This window comes from Leopardus geoffroyi, chromosome D1 (genome assembly GCF_018350155.1).
Source record: "Leopardus geoffroyi isolate Oge1 chromosome D1, O.geoffroyi_Oge1_pat1.0, whole genome shotgun sequence".
NCBI lineage: Eukaryota > Metazoa > Chordata > Mammalia > Carnivora > Felidae > Leopardus > Leopardus geoffroyi.
Genome location: NC_059329.1, coordinates 108,377,232 through 108,397,548, shown reverse-complemented (window position 1 = coordinate 108,397,548; position 20,317 = coordinate 108,377,232). Strand labels below are relative to the sequence as shown.

The 20,317-nt window shown below is 49.6% G+C and overlaps 2 protein-coding genes across 2 annotated transcripts in view; one reads left to right on the top strand and one right to left on the bottom strand.

Moving 5' to 3' along the window:
- Positions 1-1,275, top strand: part of SYVN1 (synoviolin 1) — a 22,135-nt gene extending 20,860 nt beyond the window's left edge. The window contains exon 14 of the mRNA XM_045485891.1: positions 1,071-1,275. Within this exon, the coding sequence (XP_045341847.1) occupies positions 1,071-1,159 (89 nt within the window). The 3' untranslated portion in view covers positions 1,160-1,275. The remainder of the gene's footprint in view (positions 1-1,070) is intronic.
- VPS51 (VPS51 subunit of GARP complex) lies at positions 93-20,317 on the bottom strand. The gene is made up of 10 exons (XM_045485883.1): positions 19,808-20,317; positions 19,207-19,336; positions 4,440-4,586; positions 4,140-4,359; positions 3,289-4,006; positions 2,673-2,888; positions 2,265-2,483; positions 1,480-1,601; positions 1,303-1,390; positions 93-478 (listed from the first exon to the last, which is right to left on the bottom strand). Exons 1-10 carry the CDS (start codon positions 20,030-20,032, stop codon positions 218-220), a joined length of 2,346 nt encoding a protein of 781 aa, XP_045341839.1. The 5' UTR covers positions 20,033-20,317; the 3' UTR covers positions 93-217.

Genomic DNA, 20,317 nt, shown 5'->3' with positions numbered 1-20,317 from the left:
GGGCCTGACGCGAGGGCCTCCGAAGCCACCTCCGTCGCCTCACAACTCCACCCCGGGCAAGCCCCGCCCCCGCAAGCGACAAGGAGGAGGAGGAGGAGGCAGCGCGTCTTTATTTGGCAGGTTTTGAGGCTGGAGGGGAAGGGCCGCCCGGGGCGGGAGACCAGGAGACGGGCGGGTGGGGGCAACTGGGCGAGCCTGTGCCTGGCAGCGGCCCGGCCTAGCCGCGCTCGCAGATGACCTCGACGACACTGGGTTCCATGGGCACTGGGTCCGGGCAGCGCAGGGCGGCTGAGGCCACCACTTCGTCCAACAGTAGGTGCACAAGCTCCTCGTCGGCCACGAAGCGCCACAGGTAGAGCTGCAGGAAGTGACAGTCCACCTGCACCTGCTGCAAGCCGAAGCGCCCAAAGGTGCGCAGCCGCACACACTCCAGCAGCGTCTTCAGGCTGATCTTGATGATGCCGGTCAGCACCGATACCTGCAGGCAAGGAGAGGAGGCTGCTCTGGGACAGCAGGTGTTGGGTAGGGGCACTGGATCCCGGAGGGCACCCACGTTCTGGGCAGGGGCCAGAGAGACAGTAAGAAGCCAGTAGCTGTGATGGGGTGTAAAAGTCCCAGGACTCCTCTGAGAGGGAGGGATGGATACAAGGTCAGCACCACCATCCGGAGGGGGAACAGACGGGGAAAACCCAACAGTCAGAAGCAGAGATGGGAGAAGCGCCTGGTCGGTTGAGTGTCCAACTCTTGGTTTCAGCTCAGGTCATGATCTCATGGTTCGTGAGTTCGAGCCCCGCACAGGGCTCGGTGCTGACAGTGCAGAGTTTCCTTGGGATGCTCTCTCTCTCCCCCTCTCTGCCCCCTCCCCCATTCACTCTCGCTCTCAAAAAGAAAAGGCAAGCAGAGATGGGAGTCAGCACTGACACCAGGAGCGGGAAGGCTTGCTGAATTAGAGGCAGAAGAACACCAGGTCCCCGAGTGTGGGCTGGGTTGGGGCAGGGCCTATCGTGTGGACAGGAATCCCTGATGAGGACCCAGAACTCCTGTGGCAACAAGGACAAGGATAAAAGAAGCATTCCAGATCAGCATCGAGACCCAGGCTGGGGGCACCAAGGTCAGGGCAGAGGGCCATGGGATATGGCAATGGCGGGGCTGTAGATGACCATTCACTCCTAGAAACAGCCCAGAGAGAGAGCCTGGTGGCAGGGGGCAGGGGAGCAGAGGAGTCCTAGACTCCTTGAGTCAGATGCTTGAGCCAACCTTCCCAAGGGCCCCTAGAAGGTGGGGTCACAGGGGACTTCAGACCTTGTTGAACTCCACAGGGCTGAACACGTCGATGCGTTCAGAGAACAGCTTCTGGATGTTGCTCAAGAGATTGGTGTCCATTGGGGCACTGGATGGGGGGAGAAAAGCAGTCAGAGCCCACCCTGCACCCACATCCTCCTTTGTCCATTCCCCTGGGGTTACGCTGACCGGCCAGACCTGGGCGTGTAGCTGGGGGCGTAGCGGCCCTGCTGTCGAGAGCTGCTGTACACGGAGAAGGTCCTTTTGCTGGAGTCACTGCTCTGGGCCTTGCGGACACCCTCTTCGTACAGAAGACCCACCTGGTGGTGGAAGGAGGCACTCACTGTAAGGAGGCCAGAGCAAGGGGACCCTCTAGCCCACCAGGTGCCCAGGGTGAGGGCCAAGGACACTCTAAATTACAAACTCTGGGGAGGCTGGGTGGCTCAGCGTATTAAGCTTCTGACTTGGGGTTCAGGTCGTGATCCCACAGTTTGTGGTTTCAGTCCCCACATCAGACTCTCTGCTGTTGACACAGAGCCCCCTTCTGGTCCTCCCTCTGTCTGCCCCTCCCCCACTCACGCTCCGTCTCTCTCAAAAATAAATAAGCATTAAACAAAGTAAGAATAAAAATAAATTACTAACTCATCTGTTAGAAGCACCACAGGGTAGTGGGGACCTGGTATCTGGTTGGTACCCGGTCGCTCTTCATAGAACTGGTGGAGCGGGGCAAGGGTAGGACATCAGACTTGGGGCTGAGGCTCAATCTTCAGTGCTAACCCTGTCCTGATTCCCTGGGTGACTCTAGAGCTCAGCCCCCTCATGGGTGACGTGCGGGCAATGATGCCACAACCCGGGGCTGAGGAGGAACGAGGCCACAGACGCAGGCACTGCTCGGCCCTGCCGTCTTGATCCTCTGAGGGCGGCTATCTTCCCACCCCCCGGGCCTGCATCAGGACCCCTCCTGGCCAGCCCAGGGCCAGCACCTGCACGTCGATAGCCGTCGTGTCCTCCACCACCCGCTTCATGACAGCACGCACGTTCCGGGGCTCCAGGGTACTCAGCCAGTCCCGTGTCTCTACACTCTTACGCAGCATCTGCGATATGACGAGGCCCTGCACCTTCACATAGTGGGTCAGTAACCGCCGCGCCGTCTCCCTGGCCTCTGCGCACAGTGTGCTCACGGGGGTCACTGGAGACTGGTCCTGAGCCAGGGACGCAGAGGACAGAGGGGCAGTGAGTACGGGGTGGGCAGCTCGGGGGCCACCGCCAAGCAGGAGCGGGGCACGGGCGGGGCACGGGCAGCTGGCCCGGGTCTGACCGCGAGGGCACCGCCCAGCCTGCTGGACTCCCGGTACCACCGTCCCCTTCCCTGCTACAAGTGAGCGGTTCACCTGCACGAGAAACTGTTCATCGGTGAGGGTGAGGATGTAGGAGATGGTGGCTGTCTCGTAGTCCAAGCAGAGGCGGGAGAGCAGCAGGAGCAGAGCAGGTGGCGTGGCACCCCCCTTCTCCCCAGGGCTGTCACAGAAGCTCTGAGCCGTCTGGCACATGGAGCGGATGAAGCCCACGATGAGGCCCTCGCGAACACCCTGGCTGCAGAACTCGCCCTGTGAGGAGGAGGGCCGCAGATACACAGCAGGTCCCCTCTTCCAGACGGGGGCCAACGGCGACCCTCTACTGGGACCCTACATGCCCTAGCCCCTCTCCAAGGGACAGCTTGGTCCTGCATTCTGGTCCCCAAGAGCAGCTCCCCCCGGGGGGAGGGGAGGCGCGGGAGTGCAAAGGGGACAAAGCCAGCACTGGGGACCCTGCTTGCAGATGCCCTCGGAGCCTTCCCACCCCCCCTCTCCGGGTAGTGCCAGCCTTCCTCGTGACTCCCTCAAAGCACACCCAGAGGGCCTGGGGCAAGGACTGTGTGCTCGACAGCTGCCAATCTACGGGATGAATGAAACAATGCCCAGAATGGGGGGTGGGGTGGGGAGATAAAAGCCGGAAGGTAGGCCATACCCGGAAGTAGGGCTTGTTGGAGAAAGACACCTCCTTGGCGGTGAAGAGGTGCACAGCTGCCAGCGAGGCCTTGATGTGGCTCAGGATGGAGCTGGCCACGTTGGCCAGCAACTCGGCCAGGCCCGGGCCTTCCTTTCCAGCCAGGCGAGGGGCAGCCAAAGCCTGCCGCACATCGGTCAGACAACCCAGGAAGGCCGACCGCAGGCCCTGCAGGTGGTGGCCCAGGCGCTCGCGGGCCACTCGCTCCACGATCTCCGTGGCCGCCTCGGCCAGCCCAGCAGCGGCCAGCAGGGCCCCAGGAGCCCGCAGGCGCCGATGGAAGCGGTCCAGCGCCCGCACCAGCAGGGAGTTGTCACCGCCACCCTGCTCCTGCGCCAGCCGCCGCTCCACTAGCGCAAAGTAGCGGCCACCCAGCTCCCGGGCGAAGGCTGCCAGCTTCTCGGCACCCGCCGGGCCCTGGGCCGCAAAGAGCTCCTGGTAGGCCGAGGCCACCTGGCAGAGGCCACCCACAAAGCCACTTCCTCCGCGATCCGTGAACTCTAAGACGTCGGGAGCCGGAGGGGAAGGCCCCAGCTCTGCCTCCAGGCTCCGCAGCTCGGCCTCCAGCCGCCCGCGGGCGTGCGCCAGGAACTCCTCACACAGCTCCTCCGCTGGCTCGCCCAGGGCCAGCAGCAGCTCCACGCACTCTGCCTGCTCGGGGGCGCCGGAGCCGCCCTCCCTGCAAAGTGGGAGGCGGCGGTCAAGGGCAGGCTGATCGAATTCGGGCGGGAGGGCGGAGGGGGACGAGTTTGGCCCGCAACTGGCAGGCCCAGGGCCCCGGCTGGGGGTGGGAGAGGGTCCCGGGGCCACACCTGAAGCGCTGCCGCAGCTGCTGAGCCAGGCGAGCCGTGATGACCTGGCAGTCATCCTGGATGGCGCGGAACGAGGGCAGGTGCTGGTACTGCTGCAGGACGGCCCGCGCGCGGCCCTGGTAGCGCACCGCCTGCCCGTAGGCACCCAGCTCCACGCACTTGGTGAGGCGCGAGGGCAGCTCGAAGAGGAACTGCAGCTTCCGCAGCAGCGCGTGGACCCCTGGGGGCCGGGGACAGGTGGTGTCAGCCCCAGAGCCTCGGGGTAGGCCGCTCCAGCACCCGCTCGGGGGCAGGGCCCACCTGCTAGCTTGGTGATGCGCTCGTGGCGGTCCTGCAGGGTGGCGCTGATGCGCGCACTGAAGTCGGTGATCACCGCCATGTTGGTGGCCAGCCGGTCCATCTCGTCCTCCATCTTCCGGAAGTCGTTCTTCATCTTCCGGATGGTGTCTGGCGGGGCAAGGGCGCGGGGGAGGGGAAAGGAGGCGACTTGTCAGCTTGCGACAGGGTCCGACTGCTCCCCCCACCACACACACACACACACACGCACACATGCACACACATGCACGCGCGCACGCGCACAACCCTCCTTCCCAAATGCCCCTGAGCCGGCTCCTTAAGGGTCACGTTGAGGATTCAGTGCAAAAAGCAATGGTGTTTGGTCACAGTAAATGGGAGGGAAGGCCGCATCTTCTGAGCACAAGTGCCCTGGTGCGGAGACAGCCCGTGGAGCCACAGTCCCTGCGCTCAGAAGAGGCCAAAAGGGGGCACAGAGCACCTGGCAGGAGCCTGTCCGCTCCTTCCCAGGGGCATCCTCCGCCTTCAGCGCACTATGTGGCACAGAGGAGACAATATCTGTTCGCCCTTATCTTCCCAAACCATTTCCCTCCACTTTCTGGAACATGTCCTCTCTTCTCTGAAGGGTCCTTTAGCTCTCTTGTCTCAGGGGAAACCTGCCTAAGAGTTCTTCTTTTCACAACCGGTGCCTCAGGGCCTGGCCCCTTGACACTTCCAGATAGTTTCTACTCTTCTTCCCTTTTAAAGACCCCAGCTTCTTCGAAGACTGTGCCGGTCAAACGGCATCCCTCTTGCTGCTGTCCCTCCCCTCCTCTTTGCCTCACCTCTCAGTGCCTGGTCACTGTCACCTCCTTGTGGACATGACCATCCACGTGAATGAGGCTTCAGGCATTCCCGACTCTCCGTTCACAATCTCCTCAGTCCCACCCACCCTTGCCTCTGCCTCATCTGTGCCACCTCTCCTGGTCCTCGGCAAGACCTGTCAATCTCAGCTTCAAGCCTCGCACCTTCTGTAATTCTGATCATTCACCCTGTCTACCCACTCTAACAATCCTTTGCCTTTTCAGGAACTCTGGACCCCTAACCCCTAGCACAGGGTCACTACTCATCACACTTCTCACGGCTGCAATTCCCTACTCATTCCCCAGGAACTCTGACCCACCACCAGTGTCATCACATGTTTACAAGCCCCCTTGCCTCTCTTGTCCACTCCCTCCATTACTTGCTAGTGAAACTCTACCGCAGGTTAAGCCCAACTAGCCACCTATCCCATGCATCGGAACAGCTAAAACCGCGCCACAAGATCATGCCAACTGCCTCCCTTTATTTTTTTTAATATTTATTTGAGAGAGAGAGAGAGGGAGGAAGGGGTGGAGAGAGAGGGAGACACAAAATCACAATGCAATTAAATTGGAAATTAATAACAAAACTAGAAAGCAAAGAGATCCCATCATTTGGAGAAAAAAAGAAAACTTGATTCTTAATCGGCTAGTGGGTCAAAAGGGAAATCAAAATAAACTGCAGCATATAACAACGAGAACACTATAAATCAGAACCTATAGGCTATAGCTCTCTAGAGCAATGTTCAGAGGAAATCAGTTTTAAATCCCTATATTAATAAATTAGAATAAACATTCAACTCAAGAAGTTAGAAGAAAAAGTACTACAAAAGAAAGCAGAAAGAAATTAGTAAAGCTAAAAGCAGAAATTAATACACTTTTTAAATGGGGTGCCTGGGTGGCTCAGTTGGTTACGCATCCAACTTCGGCTCAGGTCATGATCTCGCGGTTCATGAGATCGAGCCCTGCATCGGGTTACTCGCTGACAGTGAGTAAGTTTATCGCAATATAAATAAAAAAGATCAGGATCACTGAAAATAAAAGGATAAAAAATAAAATTTATAAAATGTTAGCTAACCTAATTTTTTTAAAGGGGAAAAAAACAAAATAAGAAATAAGGGGTGAAATAATCATAAATACACAAATTATAATAATCACAAGATACAAGTTTGCTCGATTCCACATAAAAGAATTGAAAACCTGAATGAATAATTTGCTACAAAAACAGAATTTACCTAAGTGGATTCCAGAAGAACAGAAAACACAAACGGAGGGAAGGGAGAATGTTGTCAATCAAAGATTCTCCCTCCCCTCCACGCAAAGGCACCAGGCCCAGGGGATGTCGTGGGGCGGCTACCAGAGCTCAGAAGGGCAGTTCGTTCCAATGCTCTGTGTAAGCAATGCTCAAACAGAAAACATTAGAAAAGCTTTCACGTTAATTTGTGGAACAAACCTAACACTGACATGAGAATGTTAATAAAAAGTTCAAAGATGGAAATGGTACATTCATGTCTCTTATGAATAGAGATGCATAAATTAATAAATGGAGATGTGTAGGTAAATTAGCAAACATAATCCAGCAGTGGATTAAAAGAATCATTGATAAAATATGTCCAAATGTTTTTTATTTCATAAATGTAAAGACAGCTCAACATTAGAAGCCCCTCCCCTGCCCATTCTCTCTCTCTCTCTCTCTCAAATATAAATAAACATTAAAGAAAATTTTTTAAAAAAGAACTTTCAATAATAATTCACCCATATAAAAGGTGAAAGAGGGCCAATTCAACATCTATTCTTGAATTTGAAAAAAAGTCTCTCAATAAAATATGAACAGGGGCGCCTGGGTGGCTCAGTTGGTTAGGCGACCGACTTCGGCTCAGGTCATGATCTTGCAGTCTATGAGTTCGAGCCCCGCGTCGGGCTCTGTGCTGCCAGCTCAGAGCCTGGAGCCTACCTACTTCAGTCTCTGTGTCTCCCCCCACTCCCCTGCTCACGCTCTGTGTCTCTCTGTCTCTCAATAATAAATAAACGTTAAAAAATGAAAATTAAAAAATATGAACAGCTGAGTATTTCTCTAACCTCCAAAACCCAGCATCAAGTTAATGAAGCAATGCTAGAAGCATTCCTCTTAAAATCAGAAAGATAACAAGGATAACCACGATCACCACTACTATCTAACGTTGTTCTGAAGATACTGGCCAATTCGATTGGACTCAAGAAATATATTATAGAGATACACAAATTGGAAAGGAGGTGAAATTATCAATATTTGCAGACGATAGACTTGTATAAATAGAAAACCCTAAAGAATCACCAAAAACATTACAACAAACAATAAGAGAATTTAGTAAGGTGATTAAGTATGGAGTTAATACAAAGAAACAAAATATAGTTGGATTCAGACCACACGCTCTCACACACACGTGCACACACACACACACACACACACACACACACACACACACACACCAGACGGATCAAAGTTTAAATGTGATTTAAAATGTAATCATGGGGCACCTGGGTGGCTCAGTTGGTTAAGCATCTGACTCTTGATTTTGGCTCAGATCATGACCTCCCAATTCATGGAGTTCGAGCCCCAGGTCAGGCTCTGTGCTGACAGCTCAGAGCCTGGAGCCTCCTTCAGATTCTGTGTCTCCCTCTCTCTCTGCCCCTCCCCTGCTCACACTCTGTCTCTCTCTCTCTCTCAAAAATAAACAAACATTGAAAATTTTTAAATAAATAAATAAATCATTGGGGTGCCTGGGTGGCTTATTCAGTTGAGCGTCCGACTCTTGATTTTGGCTCAGGTCAGGATCTCACAGTTCTCGGGATTGAGCCCGGTGGCGTCAGGCTCAGAGCTCACAGCGCAGATTTTCTCTCCTCCTGTCCCTTTCCCACCTGCGCTCTCTCTCTCTCTCTCTCTCTCAAAATTAATACATAAACATGAAAAAAATAAATCATTATGAAAAAGAACAAGTCTATAGAAAAATAGGAAAAGGACATGAACAGGCAGTCCACAGACAAGGATACCAAACACCTCTTAAACAGGCAAAAGACTTTCAACCTCACAAGAGACATTGAAACTACACAGAGATACCACTTTTCACCTATCGGATGGCCAAAGATGAAAACTTTTGGCAGCAACGTTGGCCAGGGTGTATAGAAAGAGCTCTTCTCTTAGTTGCTGGTGGTGGCACAAACTGACCAATATGTACGGAAAGGAACCTGGCAACGTCTAACTGCAGTCATCTGTGAGCCTTCGCACACCCACCGCTGGTTTGTGTGTGGCTCCTGGGCCAGGGGAATATTCTCGGAGCAGGATTGGAGTAGCAACCCAACTTGGGGAGAGAATGCAGGGCCAGTGGTCATGGGGGTCCTTGGAAGGTCATGAGGCATTTCATCCCCCCCCCCTCCCAGTTCTTGTTCTTGCTTGTTAACAGTTTAACCTGTGACACAACCTCCTCCCAGGTCTGTCAAATCATACCATCAAAAGAGCAGATTCTTTTTAGGATTAGGTGTTTAGGCCCATGATACTTAGGTGCTACCTCAAAAAGGAAACTTGAATCTGACTTCCAAAGGGGGGAAAAAATCCCCAAACTAAGTTATCAGAGTAAGAGAGGGGCACCTGGGTGACTCAGTCGGTTGCGCGTCTGGCTTCAGCTCAGATCACGATCTCACAGTTTGCAGGTTCGAGCCCCGCATTGGGCTCCTGCTGTCATCGCAGAGCCCGCTTCAGATCCTCTGCCTCCCCCTCTCTTCTCCCCTCCCCCACTTACGCTCTCTCTCCCTCTCTCAAAAATGAATAAACATTAAAAAAAAAAAAAAAACTAAAAGAAAACCTACCACTAGTGTCATTGTTGCTGATTTCACAGGCCCCGAGCCACAAAATTAGAAATTAAAGTTCTACCATGTCAAAAAAAACAAAACAAAAACAAAAACAACTTCATACCACCAAGTAATAAATACTACACTGTGTATCTTTGAACCATTTCAAGCTTGTTAACTGAACCAGCTTGGGCTAGGGCAAATGGTTAGCTGTTTGGACACCAATATACCAGCTTGGGGGAGCAGTGGGGAGTAACTGGTTACTGGTAGGAGACTGGAGGGGGCCTTGCTAGCCTGCAGCTTACTGACCTGGGTGCTGACTGCATAGACCTGTTCTGTTTGTGAAATTCATGGAGCTGTCCACTTATGACCTGTGCGCTTTTCTGTATGTCTGTGAATCTTCAGTCAAGTTTACCATCAAAGACTGCTTTGTCTTTGCCTGGAGAAAGGAATGGGAAGAGGCTTTTCATTGCACAACCTTTGAGAGATCTTTTCAATTTTGAAACAGATAAACGCATTATTACATAAACTCAAGGTTGAGGCCAGATGCTGGCAAAGTTTAGCCCGCAGGCCAAACCTGACTTGATCCCTGGTTGGGTTTTTTTTTGTTTGTTTGTTTGGTTGGTTGGTTTTTAACTGGAATATAATCAACATACCATAAAATTCAGTGGGTTTTAGTATTTTTGGTATATTCACAAGATTGTGCAACCGATATCACAATCTATTTCCAGAGCATTCATCACCCCAAAAAGACCCTCAGCAGTCACTTCCTGTTCTCCCCATGCCTCAGTCCCTGCCAACCACAAATCTGTCTTCTGTTTGTATGAATTTGCCCATTGTGTACATTTAACATAAATGAAATCATACAATATGTGACCTTTTGAGCTTGGCTTCTTTTAGTTAGCATGATCTCAAGGTTCTCTGCATTTTAGCATGTATCCGTATGTGGGGAGTAAGCTTAGAAATTCCCTGAGCTTGCACTCATGGGTTAACAAGGCATACAGCAATAGGAAGCCCCAGGATAAAAGCATCCAAGATTAGGTAGGCAAGATTAGGTATTCAGGGCAGAACCCCCCCTCCCCCCAATTTAGTACAATAGCAGAAAGCTGCTTTCACTGGAAGGAAGGGCCAAAATAGGTAAACAGGTAAACAGGGCTATAGACCACAGCAGGACAGTGGGGCCAATTAGCAAAAGAAAGCAGGTGCCTTGTTGACCCTGAGGTAGCCAGCTGTCTTGTCCCTGAGTCAAGTTAAGATAATCAGAGGTGGCGCCTCATGCCTGCCTTAAACAACCATCCCCCCCCTGGCCAGGATTTTGTTTTGTATTGACCCAAACCCCTAACACTGCACATCTATCTTCAAAACCCCCTTTCCCTCACACCCATGAGTTAATGTTCACAGTTTCATGGTCTGTTTGCACACATCCTTCAGGCTCGTAAGCTTTCCTGATCCTAATAAAAACAGAGCAAGGATCCTTACTCGGGGCTTGTCTCCTCCCGGACATTAGCCTCTCTCTCACTTTAATCCTGCGTCTGCTCTCTTGCTGGACAAGACAGAACTCCAGACCCAGAGTCTATGACATCGGTATGTTATATTTTTTATGGCTGAGTAATCTTACACTGTAAGGGTCCACATTTGTTGTTCTATCTACCAGTTGGTAGCCATTTGGCTTCTTTTGACTATTATGAATAATGTTGCTATGAACATTCATGTACATGCTTTTGTGCAAACATTTTCTCTTCAGTATATTCCTGTGAGTGGAACTGCTAGAACATAGGCGAACTCTGTGCTTAGCTCTTTGAGGAACGGCCAGACTATTTTCAGGAGCACCATTCTGTATTCCTGCCAGCAACGTATGAGAGTTTCAAGTCCTCCACATCCCCAACATTTGTTATATCCCATTTGCTGGAAATCCCAGTGGGGGTGCAGTGGTATCTCACCGTGGTTTGGATTTGCGTTTCCCCAGTAACTAATGATGCTGAGCATCTTTACATGTGCTCATTGGTCATTCGTGTATCTTCTTTGGAGAAATGTCGATTTGAATCCTTTGTCCGTTTTTAAATAGGGTTGTCGTTTTAGTGCTGAGTTGCAAAAGTTCTTTATATATTCTGGACATTAGACCCTTTTTAGATATATGCCTTACAAATACTTTCTCCCATTCTGTGAGTTGTCCTTTAACTTTCCCGGCAGTATCCTTTAAAACACAAAACTTTAATTCTGATGAAGTCCAATTTACCCTTTTTTTTTTTTTTTTTTCCTTTAGTTACTTGTGCTTTTGGTGTCTGTAAGGGGAAAAGACACTCTGGTGCCTCTCCTCCACTCTCGATACTCCAACGCAACTTCATAGCTGACACCACGTGTGTGGGGTTTCCACACATCAAGCAATTCTGCAACACCAGCTGGGTGTCCTACGATTTAACTTCATTGTGACACTATTTGCCTGGAGTTAGTGTCAGATCTCACAAGTTCAGGGCTCGGTCACCCAAGACTACCCTACCCCCACCTCAAACGTCAGTCCAAAGTTGAGGTTGTCACTGGTACTTTTGGCCAACTGGCTGTAAATTGGAGGGTTCCCACCCATGATCCCTCTGCAGGTTCAATTAATTTGCTACAGCAGCTCACAGAATTCAGGAAAACAGTTTACTTACTAGATTACCGGTTTATTACAAAAGGATACAACTCAGAAACAGCCAGATGGCAGAGAGGCATAGGACAGCATATGTGGGAGGGGCACAGAGCTGCCATGACCTCTCTGGGCATGCCACTCTCCCAACTTCCGCACGTTCACCAACTTGGAAGCTCTCAAACTCTCTCCTTTTGGAGTTTAGTGGAGGCGTCACCGATGAGGCATGACTGATCAAAGCGATAGCTATTGGTCACTGAACTCAATCACCAGCCCCTCTCCACTTCCACATCCGGGAGGTCTAGGGGGCGGAGCTGAAAGTTCCAAACCTCTAATTAGTCACATGGTTGGTTCCCCTAGCAACCTGCCCCTATCCTCTGGTTATCAAGGGGCTTTCCAAAAATCATCTCATTAACATAAACTTAGGTGTGGTTGAAAGGGGTCTGTTATATGAATAACAAAAGACATCTATGTTGCCTTTATTGATCTGGGGTTATTTCAGGAACTGGAAACAAAACTAAATATTATTACAAAAGATGCCTTGCAAATATGGTGCATTCCACTATTTGATTCGCATGTTGAACCAACTTTGCATTCCTGGAATAAATCCCACTTGGTCATTGTATGTAATCCTTTTTCTGTGTTGCTGGGTTTAGTTTGCTAGTATTTTGTTGAGGGCTTGGCATCCATATTCCTAACGGATATTGGTCTGTAGTTTTCTTATGTTGTCTTTCCCTGGTTTTGGCGTTCGACTAATACTAGCCTCATAGAATTAGTTAGCCTCCTCAAATTGTTGGAAGAGTTTGTGCACTATTTAAATGTTCGGTAGAATTCAGTAGTGCAGCCATTCAGTCCTAGGCTTTTCTCTGTGGGAAGTTTTTTTCAATATTGATGTCTTTCATTGATATACATCTTCCAAGATATTTTATGACTTCTTGAGAAAGTTTTGGAAGTTTGTATTTCTCCAGGAATTTGTACATTTCACCTCATTTTCTAATATGTGAGCATACAACTCCTCACAGTGTGCTCTTATAATCCTTTGTATTTTTGCAAAATTGGTAGTAACATCTTCTTTCCCATTCCATTTTAGTAATTTGAATGTTCTCTCATTTTTTTTCTTGGCCAGTCTACCTGAAGTTTTGTCAATCTTGCTGAACTCTTCAAAGAACCAATTTTTGGCTTCATTTATTTTCTCTATTGATTTTCTACATTATTTATTTTGTTCTAATCTTTATTATTCCCTCCTTTTGACACACTTTGGGTTCTGTTTGTACTCCCCCCACCCCCAGTTTCTCAGGTAGTATGTTATTTATTTGAGATCTTTTCTTTCTTTCTTTCTTTACTTGCGTCTGTATGTATATAATCTCTACACCCAGCTCTGAGATTAAGAGTCCCATGCTCATCCAACTAAGCCACAGCCAGGTGCCCCTCCCTCTTTCTCTCTCTTTTTAAATTTTGTCATGCTTATTTATTTTTGAAGGAGAGAGACACAGAGCATGAGCAGGGGAGGGGTAGAGAGAGGGGAAGACACAGAATCTGAAGCAGGCTCCAGGCTCTGAGCTGTCAGCACAGAGCCTGACACAGGGCTCGAGCTCACAAACCAGATCATGACCTGAGCCAAAGTTGGATGCTTAACCAACTGAGCCACCCAGGTGCCCCATCTCTCTCTCTTTTTTAATGCAGGCATTTATAGCTATAAATTTCCCTCTGAGCGCTGCTTTTATTACATCTCATAAGGTCTGGAATGCTGTGTTTTCATGTTCACTCATCTCAAAGTATTTTCTAATTTCCTTGCAATTTCTTCTGTAACCCATTGGTCATTTTAGAGCATGCTATTTAATTTTCACATATTTGTGAACCTCTCAGACTCCTTTGTTACTGATTTCTAGTTTAATTCCACCATGATCAGAGAACATACTTCATGTGACTTCAATCCTTTTAAATTTATTGAGGCTTTGTTTATGACCTGATGTATGGTCTATCCTAGAGAATGCTCCATTTATGCTTGAGAATAAGGTGTCTTCTATTGTTGCTTGGTGGAGTCTGTTAGGTCTATTTGGTTCAAGTGATCGTTTAAGTCTTCTGTTTACTTGTTTTTCTATATAATTGTTCTATTCATTTTTAAAAGTGGGATATTAGTGCTTCTATTATTGTTGAATTTCTTTTTCTCCCTTTAATTCTGTCTATTTTTGCTTTGTGTATTTTGGGACTCTGTTGCTAAGTGTACAAAAGTTTACATTTGTTAAATCTTCCTCACGGACTGACCCTAGCATCATTATAAAATGCCCTTCTTTGTCTCTAGTAACAATATTTGCCTTAAATGCTATTTTGTCAGACATTGGTACCACAATTCCAATTCTCTTCTGGTTATTGTTTGCATAGAATATCTTTATCAGCCCTTTTTCTTTCAAGCTATTTATGTATTTGAATTGAAAGAGTGTCTCTTGGGGCGCCTGGGTGGCTCTGAATCATGTGAGGTTTTCAAATCTATTCTGTTTATCTCTGCTTTAATTGGAGAGTTTAATCCTTTTACATTTATTGTAACTACTCATAATGTGAGACGTACATTTGTCTTTTTGTTACTCATTTTCTGTCTTATGTTCTTCTTTGTTCCCCAGTTCCTCTATTCCCACCTTCTTTTGCATTAAATAGATATTTTCTAGTGTACCATTTTAGTTCCCTTTTGGGGTGTGTGTGTGTGTGTGTGTGTGTGTGTGTGTGTGTGTGTGTTTGTGTTGGGGTATACCTTAAAACACTCAACCAGGCAGCTTACAACTCTGCCTCAGCCTTCACTTACTACACGTGCAGAGCCCAAAGATGAGCCAGAGGTGAGAGCTTAGGGCATCCTGAGGTCTTTCTTAAAAGGATGTGTACTGGGCATCTGGGTAACTCAGTCAGTGAGACATCTGACTCTTGGTTTCAGCTCAGGTCGTGATCTTGCAGTTCATGAGTTCGAGTCCCATGTCAGGCTCTCCACTGACAGTGCAGAGCCTGCTTGGGACTCTCTCTCCCCCTCTCTCTCAGAATAAATAAATAAACTTAAAAAAAAAAAAAGCATGTCATATATATGTGACCTTCAAGATTCCCAATATGGATGTCTTATTTCTCAGGTTTTCTTTTAAGCTTTTTCTTTTTAAGCTTTTTTAAGTCTATTTTTCGCCCCAAATATTATCCATCACTTGAGGCAGAAACAATACCTGTCTGTAATTGTTTTTGACAAACACCCTCTGGTGAAAGGCTTTTAGTACTGGGTGACCTCAGGGTCAGGACAAATAAAGACAAATCTAGGGAGTAGAATCTTTCAGGAAAGCACCAGACAGGTTACATAATGACAATTCTCTCAGCATGAGGCTTTGAAACAGGTCCAGTCCTGTTCTGGTCCCTCCAGAACTAGAAATAGAGGCTATTTTCCAAGGCTACTGCTGAGCTGGAGAGGAAATGGTGGGCCAAGTTAAAACATCACTACTGCAAAGAATTCACTACTTTGACCAAGATTCAGCTGTTTTTCTTGAATAAAGGCTCGTAAGATTGCTACAAACATTTGGTTAATTTCTAGAAGTCTGAAAAAGTTGACTCTGACCGTTTTGGCCAGTGTTTTGGTTCCTTTTATGGAAGGGAGATTTCCAAATACACTTGCTCCACTGTTTTCGCTGATATTCTGGATGTCACAGCTGTTGGTGGAAAGGAGTTTCACCGGAATACAACCATGTATACGCTTACCCAGCGTCTATAGCTGCTTTCAGGCGACAATAGCAGAGATGAGTACAGAAACCAGGTGGCCCACAAAGCTCAAAATATTTACTCCACCCAGAAAAATGCCTGCCCCCCCCCCACCCCCCATGTACATCCTATGCAGTCGGGTCCTGTTCCCATCATCCCGTCACTCTTACTCTGGTCATAGAGTTCTCAGGGCCTCTGCACAGGTCGCTTCCTCAGCCTGAGCCACTCTGCCTCCAAATCCTCCCACGGTCAGCTCTTCAACATTCACCTTCATTGTCCCCTCCTCACAAAACCCTTTCTCTGCCACCCCATTCGAAACCACTCCCAACCGCCCACTCTCTCTATACTATCCTGTTTCATTTTCTCCAGAGCTCCTGACAGGGAAAACGATCCTATCTTCTGTCTCTTTCTCTAGAATGTATGTTCTGTGATGGCTGAGAAATTGTCTCGTTTGCAGCTATATCCTTGGGCCTAGCATAGTGCCCGGCGCACAGGCAACCCAATACTTGGCAAGTAAGTGAACGAACGAATGAATCAGCCGAACGGATGGACATTCGTGCTGATACCACCTTCCCTCTGTGACCGCTCCTCTCTCTGCTACAGGCTCACCCTCTTCTGTATGGCCATCAAACAGGCACTCCCCAGAGGCCTGTTCTGGGCTCTCTCCTCTTCTCAGGCTCTATCCTGTCCTTGGGCAGTCCCACCCACACTTCCCTTTAAAACCTCCTCCTCTTCACAGCAGACTCCCAGGCTTATCCCTCCAGCCTAGCTCTCCCCTCTGAGCTCCAGACCCACACATGTATCTGCCGTCTCGTCAGCTCCTAGCACCTCAAAACCTAACTCCCTTAGCCTCCGAGTTCTGAGATCCCACCCCTCGATAAAGGCTCCCCACCTCCAGCGGGAGTCAGAAGGCCACTCCTTAGAGGTACTCAGAGGACAGAAGAGACGGACTGGACTAGATCTGTCAAGGCTCCTTCTAACCTGAGACACTGTTGTCATCTGACATGGATCTCCAGAGTTATGATGAAGACCAAACTCCTTCTCATGATCTACAAGAGCCTTCAGGATCCAAGGGCCACAGGGTCCTCCCGGTTTGCTTCATGTCTGGCTCCCTTTCAGAAAGTAAAAACCGCAAACAAGAACACCAGCCTAGCTCACTTTGTCCCTGTTCCCACACCCGATCTTCTTGTAGTTTCTGGAGCACCAGATCCACCACCCAGGGGTCACGCTGAAACCTAGGGGTCATTCTTTATGGCCAAAGCTCTTCAACACCGTGTCCCGTCAAGTTGCTGCAAATACTTCTCAGCTGGCCCAGCACGGTCCTTCTCCACCACTCCCATCCTGGGGTAAACTCCCCAAATCTCTGGCTTGGACTAGTGAAAAGACCTCTCTCCAGCCACCTCTCCAACCCATTCCTCCCAGTGCAGCTGGAGGGATCTTCTCAAAACACAAATCTGCCACAAGACTCCTGTATCTAATCACCTTTGTGTGGCTTAGCGCTTAGGAGGGATAAAGGCAAAATTCCTTAATACGCTCTAGAAGGTTACACTCTACCATGTCTGACCACCTGACTGGCTCCGCCCACACTCTGCTTCCCCTTCTACAGTAGTTGGCCTGCTCTCGTCCCCTCTCCCTTCCCTGAGGGCTTGGCTCCTGCGGTTCTCCCTGGCTCTGGCACCACGGATAAGCACTCCCCACACTAACGTTTAGCCCATGCTGATCAATTCTATTTCCTGGAATGCTTTCTTCATTTGGCTTCGAAGACACCCGTGCTCCTGATTGTCCTCAAACCTCCCCAAATGCTTGCTTCCTTTGTGAGATCTCCCTTCTCTTCATGACTTTCCGAACGTCAGGCTGCTGCGGGGCTCAGTCCTTAGACCTCTTCTCTTCTCTCTGTATACTTCCTCCCTAGGAGATCTCATCTTATTCCAGGGGACCTCGAGGTCCAGACTTCTCTGAACTCCAGACCCTTCACCTAATCAATTAAAAAAAAAAAAAAAAAAATCTTGAATCATTCTACTTTTCCACCGCTGACCTGCTTCCTGGTCCCTGCCACCAGCATCTTGCCTGGACCACTCCAATAGCCTCCTAATGCATGTCTCTGCCACCCCTGCCTCCCTAGAGTGCATTCACTGGACAGTGAGCGTCCTTTTAAAACCACGGTCAGGTCACCCCATTCTTGTCATTTCATCTCACTCAGAGTAAAGTGCAGGATCCCCATAACCACTTATAAGTCCCTAAAATCTGGTTCCCACTAACTATCTACCCCAGTCACCTACCACTCTTCTCCCTTGCCTCCCCCTAAACTCCCTGCTGCACTCTGAATATACCCAACATGCCCCTCTCTTCAGAGCCTTTGCCCCCGCTGTTTCCTCCCCCACAGTAGCTGGTTCTTTCTCATCAAAGCCCTGCTCAAATGTCACCACCTCAAAGAGGCCTTCTCATACTTACCCTAGCTAAAGACAGACCCCAAGATATACTACTCTTTTCTTCCTACTCGATGCCCTTCTTCTAGTACTTACAACACCTTTATTTGTACATTCACTTATTGTCTGTCTCCCCAACTAGAATGTGGGCTCCAGGAAGGAGCTTGATCTAGCTGGTTCATTGCTGTATCTCCAATATGCAGAACAGCTCTTGGCAAAAAAAAAAAAAAAGCCAGCCAGGAAGGAAGGGGCATTCAATGAAAACTTCTTGAATGGATACAAACCTTTACAGTATTTATAGATTTAGAACCCCTGATTCCAACGCTCAGTTTATAACTCTCTCCCCTTCGTAGGAAAAAGATGAAACAGCAAACCATCCTTATTTAAGCAAGAGCTAAATGTTAAAACTATACAAATTCTAAGAAATGGAAAACGTAATGTTTGCAAAGTTCCTGTGAGAAATTTCTTAGCACAGGAATTATGATTTCTTGCTGGTTGACATTGGTGTTAGCAAACACAGAGGTGCCTATTCATTGAACCTGCTTCCAATCAGATAAAAGAACAATAACTATGTGTTACTACACCTGGCATTATGACACTTAGTACAGTAAGAGATGTCACAGCGAACCTCACAGAGGTTCCTGCAACATCCTCATGGACCACAGGTAGACTCCTCAGGATCTGCCTCTAGGACTAAGTACACATGGGTCCAAAATGATCACAAAACTCTGAGTAGTGCATCTCACCAACATAAGACAGAAGTTAGTGTGGATGATAGCTAAACATTGTGTGGCACTGTCCTGGACAGAGAATAAAGGGGGCAGGAGGGAAAAAGAAAAAAGAAAAGGAAAGAAAAGAAAACCTTTACATGAACTTTGTGTCCCTTAATGTCATAAATTTTCTCTTTGCTTCGTTTAAAAGGGGGGGGGGGGAGGTGGAGAGAGGAAGGGAGGAAGGGAGGGAGGGAGAGACAGAGACAGAGACAAGCCCACCCTCAAGAAGGACCTGGACAAGAGAAGAAAGCTACCACTAATGACAGGAACTAATCCTTACTGAGACATCCTTAGTGTCACGGATTCTAAGTGGTTAAGATAAATCCATTTCAGTTTAAAAATGTCTTTGAGTTTGCTCTCCTTTGACCCTCAGAACGATCCTCTGAGAGCAGCTATTAAGCCTATAGTCGTTTGACCACAAAGGTTCTGAGCGGGAGGTGAGAGTAGATTAAGGTCAGGGAAGGACTAGAATCTGGGTCTTCTCCCCCGGAATCCCCTGCCGGTTTCCCCAACACAGGAGGAACAGGTCAGCGGGACTGCGAAGGGCAAGGTCCCGGTGCAAATCACCTGTGGCTGAGATGAACTTGTTGTAGTTCTCATAGACCAGGGTCTGCATGTCGCTGTCTAGAGCCCGGATCTGCCGCACCATGTCTGTTTCACTGTCCATCAGCTGGGCCAGGGGGCACTCTCTACGCAGCTGGAGTAAATGGGGTTGTTAGTGTTCAGGTCAGGGGGTACTCAGGTCCCTCAGGCTTTCAGAGCACGAAAACCCGCATCCCACCCCTGTCCGGAATCCTAGACATAGAGCCTATAAGTGGCACGGGTCGGGAGTTACTAGGTTCGGTCCTGTTTGGGATTTGTCAGCGTTTCAAACGCTCAGACCCGGCCAAGGCCCAGTCTTTATGCCTGTCAGCGCCTGGGCCACGCCCCCTACCCGGGGCCCGTCAGAACGTCAGCCCAGGACACCTCCGACTCCGCATCACTTGAGGCCAGTCCAGATCTGCCCATGCCCCCCTAGACTCCAGCTCTGCCCCTGCTTCCTGCCCGACCGTCGTCGTCTTTTTATGAACCCCTGCTTCCCTCACCCCGCAACAAAGTCGAAGGCACGATCGATCTGGGGGTGCAATGTATCGGGAGCCTGGTTCCCCCCCACCACACAAACACACACCTTGTCCAGATACACTTCCGGGTCGAAGTGCGCCCCGTTGAGATCCGTCGGGTCCAGGGGGTCCGACCCCGAGGGGCGCCCCGCCGCCTCCCCCTCCGAGAGGCCATAGTAAAGCTTTAGCATCCCGTGCGCCTTCCGCCGACGCTCCGGAGCCTCTGCCTCGGGCCCCTCCGGAGAGTCCCCGGGTCCAGACCCCGGGCCAGGCCCAGCGGCTGCCGCCGCCATCGCTCCAACTGCAGCCCACGGGCGTGAGGCTGGGAAGAGGACCGGGAGGAGGCACTTCCGGGAGCCATAAAGTTCTGGTTGAAACGAGGCAGTCCTGCAGGTGAAACGTCCCCCCGCAGCCCTGGGTCCTTCGAGACTAGAGTTCCCCCGCACCTTTCCTCCCCGAGCGAAGAGGTTCCGGGAGAAGCCTGGGCTTCCCCCAGCTTCTCGGGTGGAGGGAAGGAGTGAGTGGAACTGGTCCGATTGCTTCCCTCCCGGATGGAAGGCGGGTCCTGGCTCCCAACC

Coding starts and splice junctions, on each gene's coding strand:
- VPS51 (XM_045485883.1), bottom strand. CDS start 20,032: ATGGCGGCGGCAGCCGCTGGGCCTGGCCCGGGGTCTGGACCCGGGGAC. Junction 1,391..1,479: donor GCCCCCAGCTACACGCCCAG/GTCTGGCCGGTC, acceptor CCCCCCATCCAG/TGCCCCAATGGACACCAATC. Junction 479..1,302: donor GCCCTGTGGAGTTCAACAAG/GTCTGAAGTCCC, acceptor CCTTGCCTGCAG/GTATCGGTGCTGACCGGCAT.